Here is a 26,764-nt window from a genome sequence, read left to right as displayed (position 1 = left end):
CAAGGTAGACATCACAATCATGCCCATTTTACAGATGAGGAAAGCAGCAGAGAGAGGTGAGGGGCAATGCCCCTGCCCCTGCAGCAACTCACTCCAGCATCGCTCCAGTGGATGGTAGTATGGAGCCGGCAGCGGCGGGCAGCCTTACCCCAGTCTCACGCAGGCTGCTCCTGCTTTAGGTCTGCGTCTTGTTCCACACTCTGGCGCTGTGAGGAAATTGCATCCTCAGTGGAGTCGGTGTCTCTCCCAGAGTGAGGGCTGGACTGGGTAATCCCTGAGTATCCTTCCCACTGGCCTACCATACAGGCTGCCCTCACGGAAGCCACGCTCCACAGTAACTGAGGCTACAGCCCCGCCTCCTCTTCTCCGGGCAAGCCGCCATCACTGCCTTCCCCTTTTGCTTAGAGGCCCCCAACATCCTTACTGTTCCTCTCTGAACCACCAGGCTGCCGAGGCTGCTTTGGCCCTTTTTAAAGTGGGTATGATCTTCTGCAAAAACTGCAAGGACAGGTCCTAGCTGCTTCCCTGCCTCTCAGGGCCTCGTGGGAGCGACCGGGGCTTTCCTATACTAGGGGAAGTTCCTGGGCTTTGCTGACTCCCCCCTAGACCAGAACAAGGCTAAGGCATGCTGGAAAGACACCCCAGCACCTAGCTGCCTGAGTTGCAAGAGCACATGCGTGGGCCATGAAGATGTGGTTACCATCCTCGCTCTGCTGAGCACCATGCAAATCCTTTCACAGCCACTACCTAACTTCCTTGGGCCACCTTACCTGTAAAATGGGGAGACAGCACCTACCTCATGGGGTCATCATGAGGATTAAATGAAATAACGTGTGTAAAGCACTTACCACTGTGCCTGGCTCCCAGGAAAGGCCCAACCCATCCCAGCTCATGGGAACTCCTTATATTCCTCATCCTCTTTCCCGTGGCTCTGGGCGTCCCTGAGGGCTGATCCTTTCTTGCTTTCTCAGAGGGATTGGCTAAAACCTTTCCATTCTGAAGCCTGTGTGGCTTAGAATTTACCCAGGTCTGGTCCTAGCTCCATGCCCCAACCCTGGCCCTCAGGATTCGGTCACAAGACGGAATTTCAAGTCAATGTGACAAACATGAGCTGAGACCCTCATACGTGCAAGGTACAGCCTTCCTCCTCTCAGCCTGGTGCACACCGGGCCAGGCTCCAGCCCCTGCACTGATGGGGCCGACAGACCCTGTCCTACAGCCTCAGTAGAGCTGGCAGAGATCTGGGTGTCCAGCCTCCAGGAAGGGCTAGCACAAGGACCAGGACAAAAGCATCAGAAGCTTGAGGGCTTTTTATTGACAGTTCTCCATATACACAGAGATCCTTTCCGTTCCTCTCCAGTGTAGACAAAGCACAGGACTCTAAACTCTCATTTCTTAACAGGATGAAGGAGCCCGAAGGGGGAAGCCAAGGCCTGCCTGGTCCCCAGGGATTCGCATCTCAGCTGGCCTGAAGCCACCCCTGGCTGCCGAGTCCCAGCTAGACTGGTTGGCCTGGCAAGAAAGCTGGCCTGGGATGGGTGCCTCGTCTCCCGCACCTGCCTCCTCGGGTCCCAGCTTGGGGTGTCGAAACATCTCAGCCTCCTATGGGTTCTGGGTCCCAGGCAGCCCATGACTCCAGGAAAGAGTCCCATGGTAGGAGAAGCACCCCCATCCTCCTCATCCTGTTCCTTGTGCCACAAGTTCCCAGGAACCATGAAATAAATAAATAAATATTTCAAAAAGGCAGGGCAGCTCCAGGGGAGGGGAGTGGCACCTGAGCCAACTCACGGCCTTGGGAGAAACACCTGAGTCCCTAAGAGTCCAGAAGTGAACATGAAATTGTTGGGAAGAGAATGGGGACCCCAAGTAGCCTTATTCCACAACTAAGATTTTCCCAGTGAGATCCTACACTTCCCAGGCCCACAAGGGTCAAGGGCTTCAGGACTTAAGCTCTGCTCACCTGGTCTCACACTCCAGAGGGTATGGGAAGGGCTACCCCACACTCTGGGCAGGAGTGATCTGAGTGCCCTGCAGCTGCCCAGCAGAGCTGAGAACAGCAGGGTCTCTGTAGGGCGGGCTTGTGGTCCCTTGAGTTGCTGGGGCATCCCTAGGCTTTGCCTGACTTAATACTGAAGGACTGCCAGACCCTCCTATATACACTCTCCTCTGGGGGAACTTCATCCCAGCTTCTCAAAGCACTTCTGGTCTCGTTAGCCCTGGCCACACCCTCTGATGGGGAAATGATCAGATCCTGATGCCTGGAGGGACATTCAAGCAGCAGCATTGTGGCATGACAGTACCAAGCCTTTCTGCAGGCGCTCTGAGATCAAGGGCCTGGCACAAGACCCAGCAGGAGAGGAACCTCTTTTTCGATCTCAGCGCTCCTAGAATTTCCAGCCGAGGATAGAACAGCCCTGATCATCAGTGATCCTAATTGAGACCAGGCCTGGCTCACTGGTGCCCTCTAGCTTATACTCCCTGCCCGGCCCTGCTTGCCCTGGAGTCCACGAGCAAAGCAGGGTAAACAGGCGGGGCCCTCCAGGGGCTCCCCCCACCTCTGGGGTTTGAGGGCAGCCACAACTGGCTCTCCAGAGTAGGAACAGCTCCAGTATCTGGCTGGAGACAAGGGAGGACAGCGAAGTCTACCTAGCGTCCAGGCCACCTTGGCCCAGCACATGCCACACAGGGCTAGGGGTGAGGAGAGTGGGGATCTACTGCTGGCCCCAGGGACTGGCGCCCAGTTGCACCCTGTTCTCTCTTCTCACTTGCTCAAGGTCTGGTTACACGAGGCGCACACAAACACAGTCTCTCTCTGGGCTTCAGGGGCTGAAAAGGAGAAAGAGCTGGGTGAGAGGCATCCTCATGCCCTTTGGCTCATGGCCTCAGCTATCGGAACCACCCCCCAACCACTCCCCCTACAGACGACCCAGTGCCCAGCCTACACCCTCCCTGACCCAGCTCACTACCCTGCCCTCAGACTTCTCTTTCCACAGGAACCAGGGACCGCAGGGGTGACTCTGCAATGGCAGGCCTCTCCCAGGTGTTCTATGCATTGGAAATGATTCTGGCACCAGAAGAACACCTTTAAAAATGTTTTTTAAATAAAATATCAGAAAAGAATTTTCCAAAATGCTTTAACAGTGATTATTTCTGGGTGGTAAGATCACAGGCTTATTTTTCTCTTCCTTCTTTTACTACGATAATTTCCAAATTTTCTAAAATAAGCATGTGTTACTTCCATGATCAGAAGAGGAAAAAAAACCTTGATTTAATGTTACAACATGTTACAAAGCAGTCCATAAAACACGTCGCATTTTTCATGACTTGAAGAACAGAATCAATGTCACCAACCTGTACATTGAAACTGAATTGGTGTATGTTCTGCTGAGTATATTCTCAACCACAAAAAATAATTTTTAAAAATAAAATTTAATTTAAAAAAAAGGACATCACACTTTTCTTTTAGATCATGCATGCGTGCTTATCCTGCCAGGGAGCTGCTGGTTGGGAAGGGGTGGGTCACAAATGTTTGTCTTCTTTCTGCTTATCTGTATTTTGGGTTTTGTTTTATTTACAATGAGTATGTATTGCTTTTATAAAAAGAGATGATTTTTTATTTTGCTCAAAGTATTACCAAGGTAATGAGAAAGGGAATCAAATTCAGGACAGCGGTTTCCCCAGGGGGAAGACAGGAGATGGCACGCGGGAGCCTCCGAGATATGGCTTTTGTGTGCCATCGAGTCAATTCTGACTCACAGTGACCCTACAGGACAGAGGAGAACTGCCCCATAGGGTTTCCAAGGCTATAATCTTTACAGGAGCAGACTGCCAGGTCTTTTCCCCTGTGGAGCGGCTGGTGAGTTCAAACCACCGACCTTTCAGTTAGCAGCCCAGTGCTTAACCACTGCACCACCAGGGCTCCTTGAAGTATAGTTAATGCAGTTTTTTTAACTTCAGTGACGCATTCACAAGTATTCATTCTATTACGCAAAAACCAGAACCTGTGTAAAGCGAAAACCTGAGTCTTCTCAGAAGGAAAACTCAAATATTTCCACTAGTAGAGAACGACAGAAAGTGGTGACTGCATCCTGTCAAAGGTGGGAAACCTGTGAAACCCAGAAAAACAAGGCAGTCTCATCGAATTCCAGCTCTCACAGGTTTCGCTGCATTATGCTTCATAACTTACAGGTACGTTATATGTGTTCTTTTCCGCATATCGAATATTCATAGTGTTTGTTTGGTTTGGGGGGGGCTTTTTGAAGTGGGAAGAGGAGACGTTACCAAGTAGACAGATGAGGCTTCTGCACTCCCCTGCCCTCACTGACACTTGGCTCTTACCCACAATGCAGCATCCCCCGTGGAGAGGGGCATACACCAGCCAAGCCCTCCCACTACCTTGCCTCCAGCCGCCTGCACCACTCACCTGTGGCCCCCATGGAGGACTTGGGCACCCTGAAGGAGCAGCACCGAGAGCAAAAGCTGTTTCCACAGTTACTGCAGCTCCGCTGTAGACAAGAGCCAAGGTCAGCGTTAAATTGTCCCCCAATCCCCAGGCATCTGGAGCCCCCAGCATCTCCCACCTTTCCACCAGCTGATCCCACCCAAGGAATCTGGCACTACTGTGGGACTGGGGAGGTGCCCAAGTGGGGCAAGAGTGAGACCAAATGGCACACCACATGGGCAGGCTGGTAAAGGCACAGACACGGGGGAGGGGGAGACGAGATCATTCACGCAAACCACAGAAACCAGGCCAAATGGGGCCTGAGAAGGAGTCAGACTTCACTCATGACTCCCATGTGCCCCCCTCCCCTAACTTCCCCACAACCCAACACTCACAAGCATGCTGTCCCCGGCAACACACATCGTGGAGAGACTTACCCTCTTCTTCAGCACTGAGAAGGTAGCAGAGCAGCCCGTACAGTTCCCTGAGAAACAGACAGCAGCTCAGCCTTGACACAGCCCATGCCTCGCAACGCCTGCCTGGCTCTTCTAAAGGGTGGCACTCAGGACGCCAGCCCAGCGAAGACTCTTTGGCTGGGAGCAGTGAGCAAGGGAGCAGTCCAGATTCAGACCCAAAAGGAGGAATTCAAACTAAAAAGGCAAGACTGACGGCCACCAGGAATCACTATCTTCAGCCCATACATAGATCCCAGTCCCCACAACCTCCCTGAGTTTAGAGGCTCCACCTGCAAAGTTCAGCAGAAATCGAAGAGCTACCAACAGAATCTACTAGAAAGCAAGCTAAGCTGGCGGACACCTGACCTTGTGTGGAATGACCAGGCATCCCACAGAAAAGTCGGTTCCAACCGCCTTACATGAAACCTGCCTGTCGTGACCTCCTCCCGTGCCTCCTTCCCGACACTCTGCTCATAGGGTAAGGAAAGAAATGCCTCCTCAAAACTCAGACCCTTGTTTTCTGTGGTCTGAAAGATTCCAGGAGAGATGCTCAGAACCAGGCACCTTCCAAGAAGACCCAACTGAGCTGGGGCAGTGTGGAGAGATGTGTGTGCAGGGCAGAACACTCAGGCACTGTGAGCTGTCGGGTGGGATGGGGTAAAAGCGTGGGAGAGAGAGATCCTGCTTTGACAACCGGAAATGACGAGCAAGATGGCAGAAGAGTCAATGGCAGTTTAGAAAACAGTTGGGAGGAAGCAGGAGGTGTAACAAGACATGAAGGATAAGGAAGGAGGAGACCAATCAAGGCAACTAGGCCTAACAGAAGCTGTATTCACCACCCATACACGCTTTCAGAACCACAGGAGGAAAATTAAAAAAGGTGGAAAAAGCAGACTGCAAAGATATGGCCTGATGACAGGTATCATCACCAGGCATGTGAAGGTGTATGGAGGCAAACTGAGAGCTCAGGAGGAAAGAAAAGGCCACACTGGGCCCTATGACTTCAAACAAGCTTAAGAAGCAAACCTAGAGATAAAGGAGAATAAACAAGGTTCCAAAGGCTGCCTCCGAGAATACTGACTATGGTTCAGTGCACAAATATCCACGAGCCAAGAAAGAAAAGGGAGGGAGTCCATGCTCCCTGAAAGCCCTGCCAAGGCTTGAGAGGGGAAAGACTACTAAAGACTTCTGGAACTTGGGGTCCAAAGGCCTCCTGTGGTCTGGCCAAAGCAACTGTCAGCCTCAGGGAGCACTACTGCTGTTTTCTGGGTCACTGTCTGGCCGAGTACAAAGCACCAGTGGGTCACGAGGCCTCACCTCCACACAAAGGCCCTAAAGCTATACTGACAGTTATACATGGTCCCTTCCTCCACAGCCAGAACCTTCTGCAGCTCTTGCTAAAGGACATGGCCTGAGAGGGCCCTAGCTAGAGAACAAGGGGAAACCTGAGGCCATGGTGCTTCAGGTAAGTACCTGTGGCTGTCGGTCAGCTAGTGGCCTGTCGGAGGACAGAAGAGAGAAGAACACGGCAGATACCTGCTGGTGGTGCCAAACCAGGAAACAGGTTGCTCCAAGACTCTGTCGCCTACACTAAGAATTGGGGAAAGGCAGCCACCTCTGTCTCTCTAATGGATAGCGAAGGGCTGGGGCTGGAAAAAGGAGATGTTTGAAGACTACCGCTCTGGCATGTCTCCAGGGAATCTTCACAACCAGATGGAGCAGCAGGGCCAAGCACCCCAAGGGTAGCCACGTGGTCCAGTGAAACAGCCGTGTACCATGCACAGGCCTGGGGCCAGGAAGGGCCCTCCCTGGGAGTGACCCCAGCCCAGACAGGCACATGGGGGAGTGCCGTGCTCGCTTCCAACATCTACCAACTCCTCTGCTCCTATTCTCAGCAAAGGTCCTGACTCACCCACCCTAACTCTCCATGTGATGATGCCAAGGAGCAGTGAGAGCAGGGAGGAGCTCAGGAAGCCATGGGCCTGCCAGGACAATGGTCATGGAGCTTCCAGGACAGAGGAAGACCCCGTTCCACCAGGGCTCTCCCTCAGAAGCCACAGAAGCAGCTTCTAAGCAGCCTGTCCTCATCCCTCCTATGCACCCCCCACCCTCATGTACTGGCAGATGGAATGGAATGGCCCCCATAGTGGCTCACCTCACCCCAGCCTGCTACAGCAGATAGCTCCCCTGACAGCAAAGAACATCACAGGGAAGGGAAGGCGAGCCATCCGAAAGGATGAGGAGTGAGGGGCCCAGGAGAAGCAGCATTTCCTGCCCTTGCCATCCTCGAGAGAACCTGAGAGGCCTTTGCCCATCCTGGTAGGGACTATCTAACCCAAAACCAAATACAAAAACGGGACAGACCTAAAATCAGGGGACTATCAGACACTAGGGCAAAGGAAAATGCAGAAGGACGAGGAACATGGGAGCCGAATCAGATGGTCCAGACTGAGTCCCAGCTCTACCATTTACTGGTTGAACACTTCGGGCAAATCACTCTTTTCACGTCTAGTTACTCATCTGTAAAATGGGAACATCTAAGTGCCTTTACTTAAAATTCCTAGATATAAACACGTCATTTGCCGAAGTAAGAGTATGAATTCTTGTGTGGTATCGTTTGGGACTTTTGGAAACTGCTTCTAAGTCCATGGGAACTGCTGCCCGTCAGCTCTGCCATCTGGTTAGATGAGACTGTGCACTTGATGGCACACCACACGCACAGGGCGCTCCACAAAGTCACTAAAAATCATACATAAAGGGAAAGGACTGCCTACAGAGCACAGTTCTGTTCTGATACACACTGGGTCACTAGGAGTTGGGATCGACTCGGCAGCAACTAGTGGTGGTGGCGGTGGATCCCCCGGGAGGGAGAGAAGGGAAGTGGCTGGGTGAAGGGTGCACAAGGAGATGGCAACTGTTTTACCAATGTTACATTTTTTTCAGCTAGGTAGTGGATTCATGGGTGTTCATTATAGTATATTCCACACATTTTATATTATCATAAATATTGCTTAATGCTTTTTAAAAAGGAGACATTCAAATCAAAAGATAATCAAGGAAGACGTGCTTTTCTGGGCAGCTGCTTTCTCTCTTTGGGCAGGAAAGCAAAAAAAAAAAAGGGATCGTGAATACTGGGGGACAGTCATATAGCAGAAAGAATAACATGCTCATGACTTCTAATCCTAAGAAAACAGCTGCCCTGCTATTGCAGGGACAGGGACAGGGATGGGAAGGCAGGTCCCTGGAGGCCCTGGGTAAAATCCCTCATGAGAAATCCCAGAGCTTCTCCCAGGGGCACAGACCCTAGAACTTGCTCAGCACCAGAATGCACAGCCCAGCACCCTCCCCTCTCCCCACCCACTGACAAAGAGGCAGAAGTCGGGCTCTTCAGGACCATGACTGCCACTCACCAGCTACTCAAGGCTTCCCCCTTCATCTGGCTCAACTTGCAGCTCTCCTGATCTGAGCCAGGACTGCAAGCCTTGCTGACAGTGAAGTTGCCCTTCTCCAAAGCTGCCTTCCACCCCTCCCCACCACCCCCCAGTAAAATAAGACCTGGCCGATCTACAAACATGGCTGGGGGGGCGTGACCTCAGGGCTCTGCCATGCCCAGAAGATACTGTGTTTCAACTTGCTTCCACCTGGATCAGAAAGTGGAGACAGGCTCCTAGGAATCTTAAGGACGGGCCAGGACCTCCCAGATTAAGAGCACCCACTTACTAAGTACTTACTAGTGCCAGCACTTAACAAGCATCATCTCATTTGAGATTTCTAACCACCCTGTGAGGTAAGCGCTAATATTATCCCCTTTTACAGGAGGGGAAACTGAGGCAGAGAGAGGTTAAATAATTAACTCAAGGACCCCCAGCTGAGCTGGGATTTGCACCAGGCAGACTCCACACTCTGTTCTTGGCCACTGTGTCACGCTGCCGAGGTTCTGTCTCAGGATTACACCTCTCTGCTGTCCTGGGGTTGCATTTCTGGAACTGAGCTTCTCGTTTTCCCGCAAGCTAATGTTCAATAAGGACAGAAGGACAAGAAGGAACCCATCCTCACTCCCTCAACAGTCCTGCCTTCCTGGGGTCCTATGGACATACCTTATACTCCCTGCTCTCGTCACAAACCAGTACCCCCAATTCTAAGCCCTTGCACCAGCCACCCACCAGCCCTCCCTTATTTCTCTTCCCCAGCCGTACCGAAGTTATTGGTAGGGTAACGCTTGCGAAGCCGCTCCGTGAGCCGCGACACTTTGCTGCGCAGCACCTCATTTTTGCTCAGGAACCCGTTGTCCTGCAGGGCCAGCTCGTCCTCTGCCGGGCAAGCGGCGCCCTCGTCGTCCTCCTGTGGGGAACAGCTCCTTCCAGTTCTGCCCACCTCTTGGCAGGGCCCTGGGTCCTGCATGCAGAGGCACCCAGCATGGCAGACCCCCATGGCACGGCAGTAGCTGGCTCTGCACCCCTCTTCCTACCCATACCCAGCCCCTGCCCACCTCACTGACACGTCTACTTACCAGCACCACCAAGTGGGTCTCCTGCCTCCCAAGGTGCGGGGGAGGAAAGAAAACAGAGAGAGATAGCAAGGAGAAGAAGAAAGCTGCTGCAAAGGGGGCTCCTCCAAGCAAAAGGAAACTCCAAGTGCTGCTCTGAGTTCTGTCTGAGGGTTTCCCAAAGAGTGACATTAATAGATGCACCATAAAAGGATTCCACCATCAAAGAAGCTTGGGAAAAGCTACATACTCCTGTTTCCAAACTGGGTGAAATTAATTTAGTGGACCATTATTCTAATAGGATACTAACAGGATACAGAATCCTTACTATGTATTTTTTCAGCACATCAGTTGTTTCAGTAAATTTTAGATATTTTACAGATGTGTATACAAACAGAGTCAAGATATAAAATGTGTTTCTGCCTGTGGGTCATGAATAAAAATGCTTTAGAGTCCCTGCTGCTACACTACCCTCCTCCTACCACCAAAATTCATAATCTACCATCATATACAAAAGCCTTGGAGAAATCCTTCAGCAGTTGGAAATTCAGATCCCTCCATGGACCAGGCTGGTGTAAGAGTGAAGTGGGCTAGGGGTAAATCATAGGCCTGGTGGTGGGTAGGCGGGACCTCCACTTTTATTTCTCACTTTCCCACTTTACAGAGAGACATAAATTACAATAAACAATCTCTACTATAAGAAAAACAATAAAGCAAATATGACACTCAATGGCAACTGCCATGAGGCCTTGGTGAAGGGACGACAGGAGTGTTGGGACTGTGTGACTGTGTGCATGTGCCTTGTCTAAAGGGGCCAGTCACTCCTCAGCTACACTGGCTGCTACAGACTCAGGGCTACCAGAGCTTCTGATTTTTCAGAGAAACTGAAAATCTAGACTTTTTATAGCAATGCCCCCATTTTTAAATACTGGCTGAAAACATTCTTTTTAAAATTTTGCAGGCCAAATAAACACTTCTGCAAACTACTAGTCCTAAAATCAACAGGATGGTTTAACTTCCCCTGACCCAGCACCTGACCAGGCAACCACTTTATCTAACCTCCTCCCTGCCCCCTAAAGGAGCACCTCATGGGACTCATTCTGCACTGGAGCCATCAGAGACGCAGGACAGCACCCTCCTTCGAATCTACCTTCCCCACATCAAAGGCACCAAGCCACTGTCTCCAGCTAAGAGGGTAAATCATCCAACTCCCCCAGGAGGGTAGCTCCCAGAGGCTTCCAGAGCCAGCCCTGCCCTGGGTACCCAGGACAGGTGATGGACCAGCTCAACAGGAGGTGTAGGGGTTCAGTTGCACCCTTTTAACCATTGAGATCTAGCTCAGGGCAAACTTCAACTTCTCATATGGACATAAGAGAATAAAAAAAACCAGACCTGGGATGTAGGAAGGCACAGGCCTCCAAGGCCACCCCACTGTCGACCCAGTCAGTAGAGGGTGCTGGGTCAAGGCCACCCACCTCAATCGCATCTTTAAACTCCTCATCTGGCTCAGCCTCCTCGGCCTCCTCCACACTGCCTGGCGTGAGGTCCTGGGAAGATAAACTCTCTTACAGAAGGAGAGGGCAAGAGGGATGGCAGCCCCACTTCCACGGTTAAGAGCCACCTCCCTGAGCCAGCATCCAGGCTTCCCAGGACCCCTGTTCCTGCCCCCAGAGGAGATGCCAGAACTGCAAGAAAGCAGTCACAGACGAGAACAACCTCCGACCTGCTCGCAGGGATAGGAAGACGGGTCCAAGGCCACCCCTGGACTAAGGTGGTGTACAGTACGGTAGTTGCAATCACAGGCTCTCGAACCAGACGGCCACTTACTGGCCATGAGGCCTTGGGCAACCCCTCTGTGCCTCAACTTCCTCTTCTGCGAGATGAGAATCATCTCATTCTCAGAATAAGCCATACCTCGTGTGGTTAATATCTATAAAGTACTTAGAACAGCACCTGACACAGAGTGAGCACTCAATAAAGAATAACTATCAATACTTGGATGGCCCAAATGGTTAAACATGCAGCCACAAACCAAAAGGTTGCTGGTTGAAATCCACCTGGAGACACCTTGGAAGAAAAGTCTGGCAATCTGCTTTCAAAAGGTCACAGCCATGAAAACTCTATGGAGCACAGTTCTACTCTGCACACATGGGGTCGCCATGAGTCAAAACTGACTCAACAGCAACTGTTTTTATTTATTACAATTATTATTAAGCACTTGAGAGGTGATCAGGCCCGGGAAGCAGCAGCCACAAGGATTACAACACAGGCCAGCCCAGGAACTACACGGTACAGACAAGCTGGTGAACAGTAAGGCCCACCACCTGCCCACAGCAGGCTCCTTCCTGATGGTCGGGGCACTCACCTCTGTGGGAGTGGGGGCAGGCGTGCTGTCCAGCAGAGGATCCCTCCCCCCAGCATCCGGTGGCAGACTCTCCAAGGTGCTCTCTTCCTGCTTTGGGTGCATCTGCCGCTGCAGAGATGCCCTGTACTCAGACACCACTACCCAGGGCGAAGGGGGTGGGGTGGGAGGCAGAAAGGCATGGAGTGAGGGGTGCTTTAGGGGTACCCCTTCCACAGTAGCTGGCTTCCTCCTCCACATCCCACCCTCTGCTGCAAGAAAGAGTTGCCCTCCTAACTCTGAGCAAATCACCTAACCTCTCTAAGCCTCATAAACAAAACAGATACCGCCACCTACCTACCTCATAAGGCTGTTAGAGATTAAATGAGGTAAACGATAAAAAGCACTGAGCAGTGCCTGGCATGTAGTAAGTGCTCAATAAACTGTGGCTTTTGGAATTAATTACCCTACCACAGGGTGGAAAACAAATATGGCAGTCACCCAAACACACCTAAGACCAGGCTTCTATGACTCAGGGCCTCTCCAGATGGCCTCGCTGCTTCAAAAACCAGATGGCAGACGCGTATTGTCAGCTCACACAGAGCTGTAGCAGCAACTCCAGGTGGCTGCAGCCCAGGGGGTAGGTGGCAGCATTGGGAAAACATCCCTCCCTCACCTCCCAGAAGCCAGCATATCACATAAGCAGTGATTCATTTGCCATGAGAAGGGAGCAAGGCAGCAGCCTCCCCTGTATCCCACCTAACATCCCAGAGATGCAGAGATACTCTGAGGCCTCTAACAGAGTAGCCTAGTGTGGTGCTGCCCCCTTGTGGCAGGCACAGCAAACACATCTGTTAGCAGTGGAGACCAGGGCTAACCCCTGCAGAGAATTTGCATTTCTAACAAGTTCCCAGGCAATGCTAATGCTGCTGGTTAGGGACTAATTCTGGGAACCACTAGTAGAGCAGTGGTTCTCAAAATTTATTATACGTAAGAATCACCTGGGGATCTTATTAAAATGTAGACTCTAATTCAGTATATCTGGGATGGAAATGCAAATTCTTAGCAGGGGTCTGAACAGGAATGAACCGGTTCAAAGCTGTGGTGGAGACAAATGAATGGAGAAGCCTGGCCAAGGCCACAGAACCTGCCTGGGCCCCAACTCTGCCAGGCTATACAGGGCTTACCTCGGAAGAACTCCACATTGCCCAGAAAGAGTGTGCTGTTTAAAAGGGCAAGGACCCAGCACAGCGGCAGCAGGTACAGCATGCAAACTGTGCCCAGAAGAGCCCCATAGAACCTGGATCGACAGAGCGGAACCACAAAATCAGAACCTCCTCAGATCAGAAGGAAACAGGTCTGGAGCACACCCACATAAGCATCCGGCAAAAAATAGCTCCAGGCACAGTTAATCAATCAACAAGACCTGCTAAACAAACGAATGGAAATAAAGTTGAGGAGGAATGATTTACATCTACCAACAAGTGATGCTGGTGAGGCCACGCAGTCCTGTTCTGTTGCTGGGGGCACCAACAGTCCAACCCCTCATTGCTCTTCAGGCCCTAGACTCTGAAATCTAGACTAAGACAGGCTTGGATTTGAATCCAGCTCTGCCACTTCTCACTAAGTGACCTCTGGCAAGTCCCTTGGTTCTCTGAGCTTTACCTCCTTCGTATGTAAAATAGGGGTTAAAATAGTGCCTACCTCCTAGGGTTACAATGAAGAGAAGACACATGGAAAGTGTTCAGCACAGTGCCTGGCACAAGGCGAAGGCTAAATAGATATTAGCTATTATTATTCATATAAAAAGAGCCTCGAAAATATTCAATCCATTTGATCCAGTAGTTTCCATCTCTGAATTAATTCTAAGAAAAAATTTTTAAAAGATAAAGCTAAACCCACAAGAACGTGTGTTAATAATGAAAGGCAGAATTTGATTAAATGTATAACAGAATGGTTCCATAAACTATAGTATAATGATACTATAAAATAGACTATATACTAAAGGGGAGCCCTGGTGATGCAGTGGTTAAGAGCTATGGCTGCTAACCAAAAGGTAGCCAGTTCGAATCCACCAGCCAGTCCTTGGAAACCCTATGGGACAGTTCTACTCTGTCCTATAGGGTCACTATGACTCAGAATCAACTTGACAGCAAATAAAGTATATTAATCTGGTTTTACAAATACAGTAAAATCTGCAAAAGCCAGAACCTCTGTAAGGCAGAAACCTGTCAGAGAAGAAAAACTCAAATATTTTCCACTAAAATGAGTAATAGAAAGGTGTTAAAACCACACCCTGTCAAAGGCAGAAAACTTGTGAGACCCAGAAAAAGAAGGCAGTCCAGTCGAGTTCCGGCTCTCACAGGTTTCACCGTAATTCCAAAGGTTATACACCATCAAAGAAAACTATTTACTATATAACGATAAATTAAAAAAAAAAAAAAACTCATAAGACTATGAAGCTATATGTCTATAAGGCATATGCATATAACAAAGTCTAAAAGGCAAACCAAACAGATCAGCTGCTGTATCAGGGTATTAGATTACATGGTGAGTTCTTTTTCATCTTTAAACTCTTTTATTACAGGTAGCCCCCAACTTACGACAGGGTTCCATTTCAGTGACTCTGTCGTCAGTCAGTTCTGGTGTAAGTCAAATACTTCTTTTTTTTAGTTCTCATTATTATTGTCTTTTATTATCAGTATCTTTAGAAATCCACTCTTTGAATGTCTGGGAGTAAACATCTGAGAATAATAACATCAGCAAATTACACACTGCAACACTGTATGTAGTCCGTATTACTAAATAAGATGTACCCACCCCACCACAAAAAAACAAAAACCAGACAGTCCTAAGTGGGGACTACCTGTACTAAAATAGTTTTATCATATATAAAAGAAAGCAGTGCATTAGAACCCGGGCCATATGTGCACATGGACACAAAAGAGCCTAGGAGCCTCGTTGTCCTGAGGTGGGTGGGGTGGGGGCCTCTCAAGGCAACTGGCTTTGCTTGGGGCTCAAGCTGCAAATCCTACAGGGCAGTGCTGTAGGGAGAGGAGCGGGGCCACTCACTGTGAGGACACGATGGGGTTCTCCCAGTGCAGCACTCGGTAGGCAGCTTCACAGGTGCAGCACAGGCGGCTCAGAAGGGCTTCCAGCTGGATCAAGCTACAGGCAAAGGGGGCATCTGTCAGTGGGCAGGCCCTGTCCCACCCATCCACACACCATGATAGACGCTCTGGGGCAGCAGCGCCTGGACTGCACGCACACAGCTGGCTAGAGATGGCCAACTCTCTTCAAACACACTAGAAGGGTCCAGAGAAAGCACTGGAGAAAGGGGCCTGGCCAAGCCACCTCTGCTTCATACACGTTAGTCCCCTTTCTGGAGCCTCTATTATGGGTGAGGAAGCCCTATTGGTGCAATGGTTAAAGCGCTCAGCTGCCAGCCAAAAGATTGGTGGTTTCAACCCACCAGCAGCAGAAGGATGTGGTGGTCTGCTTCTGTAAAGATTACAGCCTTGGAAACCCTATGGGGCAGTTCTACTCTGTCCTACAGAGTTGCTATGAATCAGAACCAACTCAACTGCAATGGGTTTGGTTTTTTGGTAATATGAGGTGGGAGGGAGCAGCACAGTGGTTCCTGCTTTGGTGTCTTCCTAGCTACTGGGTTGGGCAGGTTCCTTAACCATTCCAGGGCTGCAGTTTCCTGATCTATAAGATGAAGAATACCCACCTCACAGGTACACTGGCGGCTATGAGGATTAAATGGCAGGACGCAGACCAAGAATGGTTCTCAACCAATGGAAAACAGAATCACTTGGGCAGAGTTCTTTTTAAACATGGATGCACCCCAGAAGCAATGGGCACATCTGCACCCAGATCTTGGCTTCTGAAGGGCTCCTTGGAGAAATGGCTGATTCTAGGGCTGGAGCTGGGAAAATCTAAGATGAATCTGAACATCCTGCTGTGCCAGAAAGGAAGCACTAAAAAATAATGGGGACATATCAAAAGAACAGAAGCCACCTCAAAAGAGCTCCCCCTGGACAAATCTGGACAATTTCAGATCAAAATACATAATGATAGTAATGGATTATAACTCAATGAATAAAATAAAAATCTACAAGTTCATACTGATAATAATATGGAAAAGCTCTTTCTTACAGAACATCAACTAGTAAATACAGATGGAATGATAGTTAGAAAACCCCCTTTGCAACCACCATAGTAATAAACTGACTCACACAAGATTCATCAATGAATTTAAAAGTAGTGGATGCCTAACAATGAATATTAAGGGGAAAATCTGAAGCTACGTTATTTACTTGGATGTACAATCAATGCCCATGGAAGCAGCAGTCAAGAAATCAAATGATGTATTGCACTGGGCAAATCTGCTGCAAAACACTTCTTTGTTGTGTTGTTGTTAGGTGCCATCGAGTCAGTTCCACTCATAGCGACCCTATGTACAAAAGAACGCAACAGTGCCCGGTCCACTGCCATTCTCACAATCATTGTTATGCTTGAGCCCATTGTTGCAGCCACTGTGTTGATCCATCTCGTTAAGGGTCTTCCTCTTTTTCACTGACCCTCTACTCTGAAAAGCATGACATCCTTCTCCAGGGACTGATCCCTCTTGATAACATGTCCAAAGTATGTGAGACAATAGTCTCGCCATCCTTGCTTCTAAGGAGCATTCTGGTTGTATGTCCTCCAAGACAGGTTTGTTCGTTCTTCTGGCAGTCCATGGTATATTCAATATTCTTCACCGACACCACAATTCAAAGGCATCAATTCTTCTTCAGTTTTCCGTATTCATCATCTAGCCTTCGCATGCGTATGAGGTGACTGAAAACACCACAGCTTGGGTCAGGCGCACCTTAGTCTTCAAGGTGGCATCTTTGCTTTTCAACACTTTAAAGAGGTCTTTTGCAGCAGATTTGCCCAACGCAATGCATCTTTTGATTTCTTGACTGCTGCTTCCACTGTCTTGGTGTTGATTGTGGATCCAAGTAAAACGAAATCCTTGACAACTTCAATCTTTTCTCTGTTTATCATGACGTTGCTTATCGGTCCAGTTGCGAGGATTTTTGTTTTCTTTATGTTGAGGTGTAATCCATACTGAAGGCTGTAGTCCCTGATCTTCATCAGTAAGTGCTTCAAGTCCTCTTCACTTTAAGCAAGAAAGGTTGTGTCATCTCTGCAATGCAGATTGTTAATGAGTCTTCTTGATGCCCCGTTCTTCTTCACAGAGTCCAGCTTCTCAGATTATTTGCTCAGCATACAGACTGAATAGGTATGGTGAAAGAATACAACCATGACACACACCTCTCCTGACTTTAAACCAGGCAGTATCCCCTTGTTCTGTTTGAACGACTGTCTCTTGATCTATGTACAGGTTCCTCAGGAGCACAATTAACTGTTCTGGAATTCCTATCCTTCACAATGTTATCCATAATTTGTTATGATCCACACAGTCGAATGCCTTAGCATAGTCAATAAAACACAGGTAAACATCTTTCTGGTATTGTCTGCTTTCAGCCAGGGTCCATCTGACATCAGCAGTGATATTCCTGGTTCCATGCCCTCTTCTGAATCTGGCCTGAATTTCTGGCAATTCCCTGTCGATACACTGCTGCAGCTGCTTTTTAATGATCTTCAGCAAAATATTATTTGTATGTGGTATTAATGATACCGTTAGATAATTTCCGCATTTGGTTGGATCACCCTTCTTGGGAATAGGCATAAATATGGATCTAAATAGGGTGTTAAAAAGCAAAGATGTCACTTTGAGGACTACAGTGTGCCTGACCCGAGCCATGGTATTTTCAACTGCCTCATGTGCATGCAAAAGCTGGATGATGAATAAGGAAGACCAAACAAGAATTGACGCCTTTGAATTATAGTGTTGGTGAAGAATATTGAATATACCATGGACTGCCAAAAGAACAAACAAATCTGTCTTGGAAGAAGTACAGCCAGAATGCTCATGAGAAGTGAGGGTGGCAAGACTTCATCTCACATACTTTGGACATGTTATCAGGAGGGACCAGTCGCTGGAGAAGGACATCACGCTTGGTAAAGTAGAGGGTCAGTGTAAAAGAGGAAGACCCTCAATGAGATGGATCAACACAGTGGCTGCAACAGTGGGCTCAAGCAAAACAACAATTGTGAGGATGGTGCAGGACCGGGCAGTGTCTTGCTCTGTTGTACACGGGGTCGCTATGAGTCAGAGCCAACCTGACAGCACCTAACAACAACCTGAGTACTTCCAAAGGATAAAATCCTTGGTAGTCCCCCATTCAAAACAAGAACCAAGTTTTGAGAAAGAAAAGACTTCATAATGAACGACTAAAACAGGATGAGAAAAGTTCTGGCCGAATTAATTGAATGTGACTCAAAGGGACAGGTATCAGCAGGTAGAATTCCTGATCTACGTAATTACATTTCTGGGGTTTTTGAAAGAGTCGACAGACAAAAAGAAAGTGTTAAGAAAGAAGTTGAAAAATAAAATAAAAGTAGTGGGTGAGGAACAAGATATTTACATAGTTTCAAAATATCTCCTCTCAGATTAATAACTATAAAGGGCGAAAGTGATAAAGTGGTAATTCTACAGTGGAGAAACTTTGACCATGTGATCAAAGTTAGTATCTTCCACAATGGGTCACTGAGGTCACGTGCCTTCTAATATGATACACTAACAAGGACACAGTATCACTTGTCATATTTCTGACAAAAATGCAGAACTTGAATCTAATGAGGAACCAAACAAACTCAAATTGAGGGATATTCTACCAAATAATAAGCTTGTACACTTCAAAAAATGTTAAGGACATGAGAAACAAAATCTGAGGAGCTGCTCCAGGTTAGACGAGACTAAAACCAGTTGCTGTCAAGTCAATTCCTACTCATGACGACCCCATGAGGGTCAGAGCAGAACTGTGCTCCACAGGGTTTTCACTGGCTGATTTTTCGGAAGTAGATCACCTGGGGGGACTCAAACCTCCAACCTTTCAGTTAGCAGCTGAGTGCATTAACCGTTTGCACCACCCAGGGGCTTCTAAAGGAGACTTAAAGAGACATAAAAACTATGTGAACTGTGTGATCCTGGATACGATCCTGGATCAGGGAAAACTGATAGAAGACTTTATTAATACAACTGGCAAAATTTAATTTTAACTGCATATTACATAACAATACCAACACGGGAGTCCCTGGGTAGCACAAATGCTTAAGCACTGAACTATTAACTGAAAGGTTTGTGATTCGAACCCACCCAGAGGTGCCTCAGAAGGCCTGGAGATCTGCTTCCAAAAGGTCACAGCCTTGGAAATCCTATGGAGCAGTTCTACTCTGCACACATGCAGTCGCCAACAGTCAGAACTGACTCGACAGCAACTAATAATGTTAATGTTACCAATGTTAAATCTCCTAATTTTGATCACTGTACTATGGATATGTAAGAGAATTTCTTTGTTCTTAGGAAGTAAGAACTGGAGTATCTGGGGTAAATGGGCATGGTATTTGTAACTTACTTTCAAATGGTTCAGGAAAAAAAAATAATGGGTACATGTAGGGAGAGAGAGAAAGCCAATGTGGCAAAATGTTAATAATTGTTCTATCTGGGCAAAGGGTATATGGGAGTTCTTTGTATTATTCTTGCAACTCCTGACTGCAAGTTTGAAATTATTTCAAAGTAAAAAAGTTAAAAACAAAAAACCAGATACCCAGGCCCCACTCCAGATAACTGACTCAGGAACTCTTGAGTGGGGCCAGGTATCCATTTGTTTACAACTTTTTCTGAAGCTCCACAGATGACTCGGAGACCCAGAGGGCCGAGAACCCCTGCTGTGTGTGGAGAGCCTGGCCCAGGGATGGGCTTTGTAAATGCCAGCTGCCACTGAAGTGGTTACAGTTCACAATTCAACAGTCTTAAAACGTTTCCTCCAAAGCACCAGCTCTGTCAGACTTAGGCAGTTTCTCCACAGTGTAGTGCGACAGCTAACATTTATTGAACACTTCCTGGGTGCCGTCCTACAAGGTAAGCCCTATTATTACCCCACTTAACAGATGAGGAACCTGAGGCACAGGGAGGCTAAGAAATTTGCCCAACATTGCACAGCAATTAAACAGTAGGGTTGGGATTTGAACCCAGGCAGGCTGGCTCATGCATGCACGTGCTTAGCCAAGATCCTAAACTAGCTCTCTAGTAGAAAGAACACAAGCCGTGAACTCTGCTAAATCTGGATTTTCACCCCAGCTCCGTCATGTCCTAGCTGTGTGAACCTTTTCCTCATTCATAAATGGAGGAAAACAATACTAGCTCCCTCCCAGAACTATTAAAAAGATTAAATGAAGTAACATCTGTGGTTTGCCTGATACAATGTCTGGTACACAGCAAGCACTCCGTGTGGCGGCTGCTATTATTGCTATTACCCCCCACCTCAGCCCGCCTCTCTTCCATACTCACAAGCTCTTCACCTCAGCCACAGCCTCAGGGCGAGACAGGCGCACCCTCTGCAGGTCCTCCTGCCTCACACTGTGATACTTCCTCCGCATCAGCTCAGACTCAGGCAGCCGGGCCCGGCATACCTCCTGAAGGTAGCCCAGCAAGGCGGGCACGGAAATCAGCAGGGCACCCACCGAGTACCACGCACCTATGAGATCAAAAACACTGCAGGTGAAACACACAAGCAAGGACCCAGAGACTCTGTCCTTGTGTCTCTCCCTCACTTCCTCCAGGGATCTGCCCTGAGGGGCCTTCTGGGATCACCCCCATATGGGACAGTCTCATCCCTCACTCTCCAGCCCTTTACCCAGCTTTATTCTTCCTCACAGTACTTATCACATGACAGACTTTAGGTTTGTTCACCCTCTCTTCCACTAGCACAGGCTCTTGAGGACTGAGCCTTTGTCCATCTGGCTACTGCTGTAGCCCCAGCCCCTAGAACAATGACAGCATACAGCAGGTGCTCATGCCTGCAGTCTTCAGTGGGAGGGAGCTCCCGGTGACTGCTATTCTGGCCTTTGGGCCCCTAAGGCAGATTGGAAGCCTTGCCTCTGGCTTTGAGGATACCACATGCCAGCGTGGACTGTGAAATGGTGAGGGTGAGAGAAAATTCAAAGAAGGACCTTCTTCCATGTAACATGGTCCCCCAAAAGCAAGCTAACAGAGCACTGGGCTCATAGTAAATGCTTGTTAAATATCTGCCATGTAAACTGATTTACTCTGGAAATGTATTCAGAAAAATCCAACAGCCTGGGAAGGGCCTCTGAATTTTGATAGGGCAAAGAATCCCACTAAGAAATGGAAGAGGTCTTATGTGAACTGGGTCGATTTTCATCCTACTAAGTCCATATCTCCAAAGGAGACACTTGAGAAATGGGAGCTCAACAGAGAATGAATAAACGATCCAGCTCCTCAGGACACTCTGTCCCAATCTCTTCGCTCATTTCCCCCGAGGGATTCAGCTTTTCCAGCAGCCATCTGCCAGTTCCAACCAGGGAAAGGGCTGGGTCACAGCATACATTGCAATAAAAGGTCCACAGGAGACATCACTACCTAGGACTACCTAGGACCTCTGCAGACACTCACCTGTCCACCATGCCATAGACTCCACTCACTGCTGGGGACCACCCAGCAGGCCCCTCCTGGCTCACTTGCTGAACCAGAGAAAATCAACAGACGTGGCAAAACTCTCTCATCAGCTCATGTCGCTGGTACGCTCACCCCATGCCTTCCCCCCAACATGACCCTGACTCAAAGCTTGGAAATGGTCAATGGACAAAGGCCAATGCAGCAGCAATTACAATTGGTGAATCAGTCGAGCTGCAGCAGTCAGTCAAAAAGGAAATAACACCAATAATAATATTATAACAGCTACAATGTATTTCTGCTTACTCTGTGTCAGGCACTGTGCTAAGCCATTCACGAAGATTATCTCATTTACTCCTCACTACTACCTGACAGGGTCGCTATGAGTAGGCATCCACTCAGCGGCAATGGGTTTGGTTTTTGGTTTACTACCCTGTGAGGAAAGCACTATTATCATCCTACCTTTAGAGATAAGGAAAATCTGGCTTAACAGATAGGTTAAAGAACTTGCCAAGGTCACACCAGTGGCCCAGCCAGGGTTTAACCCAGGGCACATCCCCGGAGTCTGTGTTTTGATGCCAAGCAGACACAGGGAGGCTACCTCCAGGGAATGAAGAATGGCTCCTCCACACAGGGCCACGGCTCAGTATCCTTCCCCCACATTCATTCACCAAAACCCCTTGGCCCTTGGTAACAGTTCTTACCCTCATTCAAAGTGAGCAACAAGATGTTGAGGCCCAGGCAGGTCAGCAAGGAACACAAAGGCGTCTGCCACCTACAATACAGAAAGTCCTGATCACTAAAGACAGCTGCTCCTCGCACTGGGAAGCGGAAAGATAGTGGTCAAAACCAAGATTAAGAGGAGGAGGTAGGGGCCTCACTTGGACAGCTGACCAGAAAGGGGTTAAGAGGTCACACATTAGCCCTGGGGGTAAGAACGGTATCATCTCAGAACCAGAGCTGTACAACTTTCTCCCAGGAGGAGGAAGAAACCCAGTCAATACCGTTTAAGTGCACTTTGTTAGGTTCTATGTACCTCTAAGAGGTCAAGCTGATATTCTTATTTAAAAATGTCCTTTATTCGTTTTTATAATATCATAAGTAACATATGATCGTATACTCAGTGTACCAGATTGACCTAATATGGAAATCAAGAAAGAACAACATGTGAAGGACTTTTTTGACAGTAACAATGACTTTCTCTTCTATTTCTGTAATGTGAGAGTTTATACTGAACATATGTTAACTCATAAGGAGAGACAACAATAAAGGTTTTAATATACTCAAAAAGGAAGACAAAACCAGGGTGGAGCATTCACTCAGCAAAAAACACACTGTGAATGAACTAGAACAGATGGAAGCACAGACCCGCCCCAACTCCACCACTACCAACACCAAAGGGCAAAGGGGGAAGAAAGAAGACCACGAGATCCCAGTTGCTGAGGACAAGCAAACACTGCTGGCTTAGTCCCCGACAAGGGACATTTAATAGGGAAAGAGGAACACAGATATAACAATGAAGCCACTGACACACCAGTATCCTAAAGACGAGTGCCACTATACATAACATGAGCAATCAGAGGAGGGAGCAAATATTAGAAAAAGAAACAGACAAGTTGCTGGCAAGCAGTGCATTCAGTACTTAAGAGCATTTTCTTTTGCTCTAATTGGGGTATTTCAAGTTCCTAAGTGAAGCTGGCTCATTTATGTGCTGCTTTGTTTTTTAATAAGAGTTATAAGTGAGGGAATAAAATGACCTCTTTGCACGTCTACTACCCTAATGAGGCCTCAGCATCATCTGATGGCAGCTACCAGGGAAAAACAAAAGTAAAAGTCAGGTCTGCAGTCAATCCCATTTCAGAGATAAAAACATCACATCGCACTGGGGTCACTTTAATTTTTAAAACCTCTTCCATTCCATCTGATGTCTTACTGACACTTCGGTTATGGGAGACCCACCCACTATAATAACTGATCCAGCAGAGAGGGGTCTTTTTAAAATGTACTGCCAGCTCCATGCTTTAGACATAATAGCCAAAGCTCAAGATTAGGTTCCTCCTCAAAGTCAAATCCTCTTTACTAAGAAAAGAACAATCAAACGCACAACCTAATCTGACAGCCATTTTCACAGACCAGTGGTCCATCTCCCAGCGGCTCGGAGACCACAGGCTCCGGGGACTTTTTCGGTTTAATGCTAGGACCTCCTCTATCCAACTTTAATTAATCCTACCACATCCTCAGATTTCTAATTTTCGTAAAATGGGAAAACTCGAACATGTTAGTGTGACAAGAAGCCCTGTAGAACAGAAGCAACAAAGGAGAGGGGAAAGATGTATTCTAACTTTTGTGCTTTGTCACAAAATGGAATACACACACACACACACACACACTCTCTCTCTCTCTCAGAAAACACCAGAGAACACAGTTCCATGCTCTCCAGGGCCCACCCACTCCCCTAAGGAAAACCAAAGCTCATTCCGCTAGGTGGTCATGCTGGGATTGTAAATGAGAAATGGGCCCCTCCCCATGCTACCCCCTACCCCTTCTGCCAGAGCACAGTGATCTGATAGTGGAGAACATCACTCTGGAACAGTAACTAGCCAATATCCAGGATCCTGTCACAAATCAAAGGGGTTCTCAAGCGTACACAAAAAAGAAAAATTTAGGGCCTTGGTCAGAGAGTTAAAAATAAACCGCCCACTATTTCCAGACTGAGGCAAGGATAAATACTCACAGCACCCTTAGATGCTAACCTAACTCCACCAGCACTCACCCTGCCTCCTACCAGTCTCTCTAGGGCATCTTACAGGGTTGAAGATCTCTATGAGAATCTGATGAAACCTAGAAGCTTCTTCCTAGAAATGTACACGTAAACAATTTTACATGCAGTACCTGGGGATTCAGCCCACCCACAGGCTCCAAGTTAAGAATCCCTGCTCTTTAGGACAACCAGGTTTTATGGGACTCTGGATGTAATACAGTATTAGGAACACAGCATTACCTTTGCCAAAAAAAAAAAAAAAAAGTTTTTAACTTAATTCCAATCCAAGCTTTAAATGTAACTTACAATTTTTACCATGAGGAAGCAACTAGACAAATCTAGGTGGAAAATTTTTCAGGACAGTCAGTCTCTTCAGCAAGTCAGTGTCATGAGAAGAGAGACTGTATTGGATTGAAAAAGACTTAAGGGACATAATAACCACAAATGCCATCCTGTGTGTATGTGCAATCCTGGGCTAGAACCTGATTTGCATCAAAACGATTGTAAATTACATTCTGGGGACAACTACGGAAACCTGAATAGGATGGGTTAAGCATGATGTTTGATTATGAAAGAAAATGCCCTTATTATTTAGAGACGTAAACTGAAATATTTAGGGAATGGCAAACCATATCTATAAATTGAAATACTTTAACATAAAAAATAAAGTGAGCTGAAAGGAGAAAAACACAACTACTAAGGATAAAAATTAAAGCAGAATAGGAACAACAAAGGTTGAAATTCATAATCCCAAAAGATTAGAATAAGATTACCTACTTATTCATAGATATTGGCATGTCTTTAACTTTTATTCATAATTATATCCTAATTTTAATATTAATTATGCTAATATTGGGAAGGACAAAAAACCCTGCTCCAAGATGTAGAAGGACTGCTGAAATTAGGTCAAGGTTAGCTAGCAGTTTTAGGGGTAGGAGTTTATTCAGCCGCAAAGAAACCCCGGTGAAAGGCCAGATCCTTCCCTGCACCTGCCTCACCTGAGCTGCATCTGAGACAAAGGGTGGGCCTGGAATAGGCCCAGATTTCTGAGATGCCCTGAAGCCAATCCAGGCCCATCAGACCTCCCAGAACTGCTCCTCACTAGGGCAGAAAGGGCAGCCCAGCCACTGTCTAAATGACCACCAACCTACACACAAAGCAGGAGACAGAAGGCCCCACAGGCCAAAGCAACTCCACAGTCTGTACCTGAGCAAGTATCGGACTCCATCACCTGCATCCTTCAGGGGTTCCAGGTAGATCTCCAGTCTCTTGTAGGACAGAACCAGGTTGAAAAGATCAAATGCTGGAGACTTGGTAGGGGCAGGTGGAGACTCTGGGGGAGCCTCAAGTATCACGCTGGGGCTCACCTCCAGCCCACTCCCCTCACGCTCCGATGTCTGCATTCTGTAACCATAATAATGTCTGACATTCGCATTGCACTTCCAGCCCCAACATACTCCAACTTGTATTATTCCATGTGGTGCCCATAAGAAACCTGTGAGGTAGGCAAGGCTACAGGTGGAATGCCCATTTCACAGAGAAGGAAACTAAAGTTCAGCAAGGTGAAATGAGTTACCTAGATATAAATCCTGTCCTCCTGACTCCGCATCCAATGCTCTTTTCCCCACAGATCCGTCAAGAATATAAGTAATATTCTCTATCAGCCCAGAACTAAAACAATTTCCGAGGCCGACTCTTCAGACAGGGATTGGACTGGACTGTGGGGCATAGAGTGATACTCGTGAGGAGTGTGACCTCAAGCAGACACAAGAGACTAAACGGGCAGCTTCTGTCCAGAGGTGAGATAGGAAGTCAGAGAGGGTTAGAAGCTGGCTGAATGGACATGAGGAATCAGGGTTGGAAAGGAGGAGTGTGCTGTCACAGTATGGGGAGAGCAATTAGGATCACATAACACTGTATGTATAAATTTTTGTATGGGAAAAGAAAAAAAAAAGAATATAAGTAATAAAGGCCAAAGCACTTGTGGTTGGGTCCCAACAGAAATGATCTCCTGGACTATTTTCCCCCCACTCCTTACCTGGTTAACTCCTACTCATCCTTCAGGTCTCACCTTAAACATCATCACTCCCTTTTCCAACACTCCCAGTCTGGAATGGGAGACCCTCCCCAATGCTCCCGAAGGACCATGTACTCACCCTAAACGAGCACTAACACACAAAATAAAAACTCTCTGCTTTCTTGCCCGTCTCCCCCTCGTAACTTTGAGCTCATGCCTCCCATTCATCACTGTTTCTGCATATAGCAGGCACTCAGTAAATAGTTGCTAACTGAGTAAATGCACTACCCATCCTCCAGGACCCTCGGGCTTTCTCCCGTCCCACTCCATCCTCTAACCTTTCCTACTCCCATCGGTTCCTTAAGAGTCCAAACAACTTCCTGGACCATCCCTGACCATCACCTCACCCCTTCCCTCGTTGAACCCTACTGGGGCAGCCATCACCTTCCATAACGCCCCATTCCCATCTTCCCCCTCTGATGAGGAGAGCCGCACGAACCCTCACTCTCTTTCCTAATTTCAAAGTCCTACCGTGAACGCTAAGCAGAAAATGAGGGAGCGGAACCTCGGCGCACAGCTACATACACCAGTCCCAGGCACTGGGCTGCGATCTGACAGGGGGTGACAAAGGGGCCACGGGGAGCCCGAAATCCCTGTGGACGAAGCCAGGG

At 47.9% G+C, this 26,764-nt stretch overlaps 1 protein-coding gene across 1 annotated transcript; it reads right to left on the bottom strand.

The window, feature by feature from the left end:
• Positions 1-1,155: 1,155 nt before the first annotated feature.
• Positions 1,156-25,841, bottom strand: ZFYVE27 (zinc finger FYVE-type containing 27). The gene is made up of 11 exons (XM_004370004.2): positions 25,283-25,841; positions 22,020-22,090; positions 20,191-20,377; positions 14,796-14,891; positions 12,911-13,023; positions 11,748-11,884; positions 10,858-10,929; positions 9,093-9,237; positions 4,879-4,925; positions 4,424-4,505; positions 1,156-2,826 (listed from the first exon to the last, which is right to left on the bottom strand). The coding sequence occupies exons 1-11, from the start codon at positions 25,477-25,479 to the stop codon at positions 2,762-2,764; spliced, it is 1,212 nt and encodes a 403-aa protein (XP_004370061.1). The 5' UTR covers positions 25,480-25,841; the 3' UTR covers positions 1,156-2,761.
• Positions 25,842-26,764: the final 923 nt, after the last annotated feature.

The sequence above is a fragment of the Trichechus manatus genome, unplaced genomic scaffold (assembly GCF_000243295.1).
Source record: "Trichechus manatus latirostris isolate Lorelei unplaced genomic scaffold, TriManLat1.0 scaffold00007, whole genome shotgun sequence".
Classification (NCBI taxonomy): Eukaryota; Metazoa; Chordata; class Mammalia; order Sirenia; family Trichechidae; genus Trichechus; species Trichechus manatus.
The sequence above is the reverse complement of the archived record's forward strand: the minus strand, read 5'-3'. Positions and strand labels throughout refer to the sequence as shown.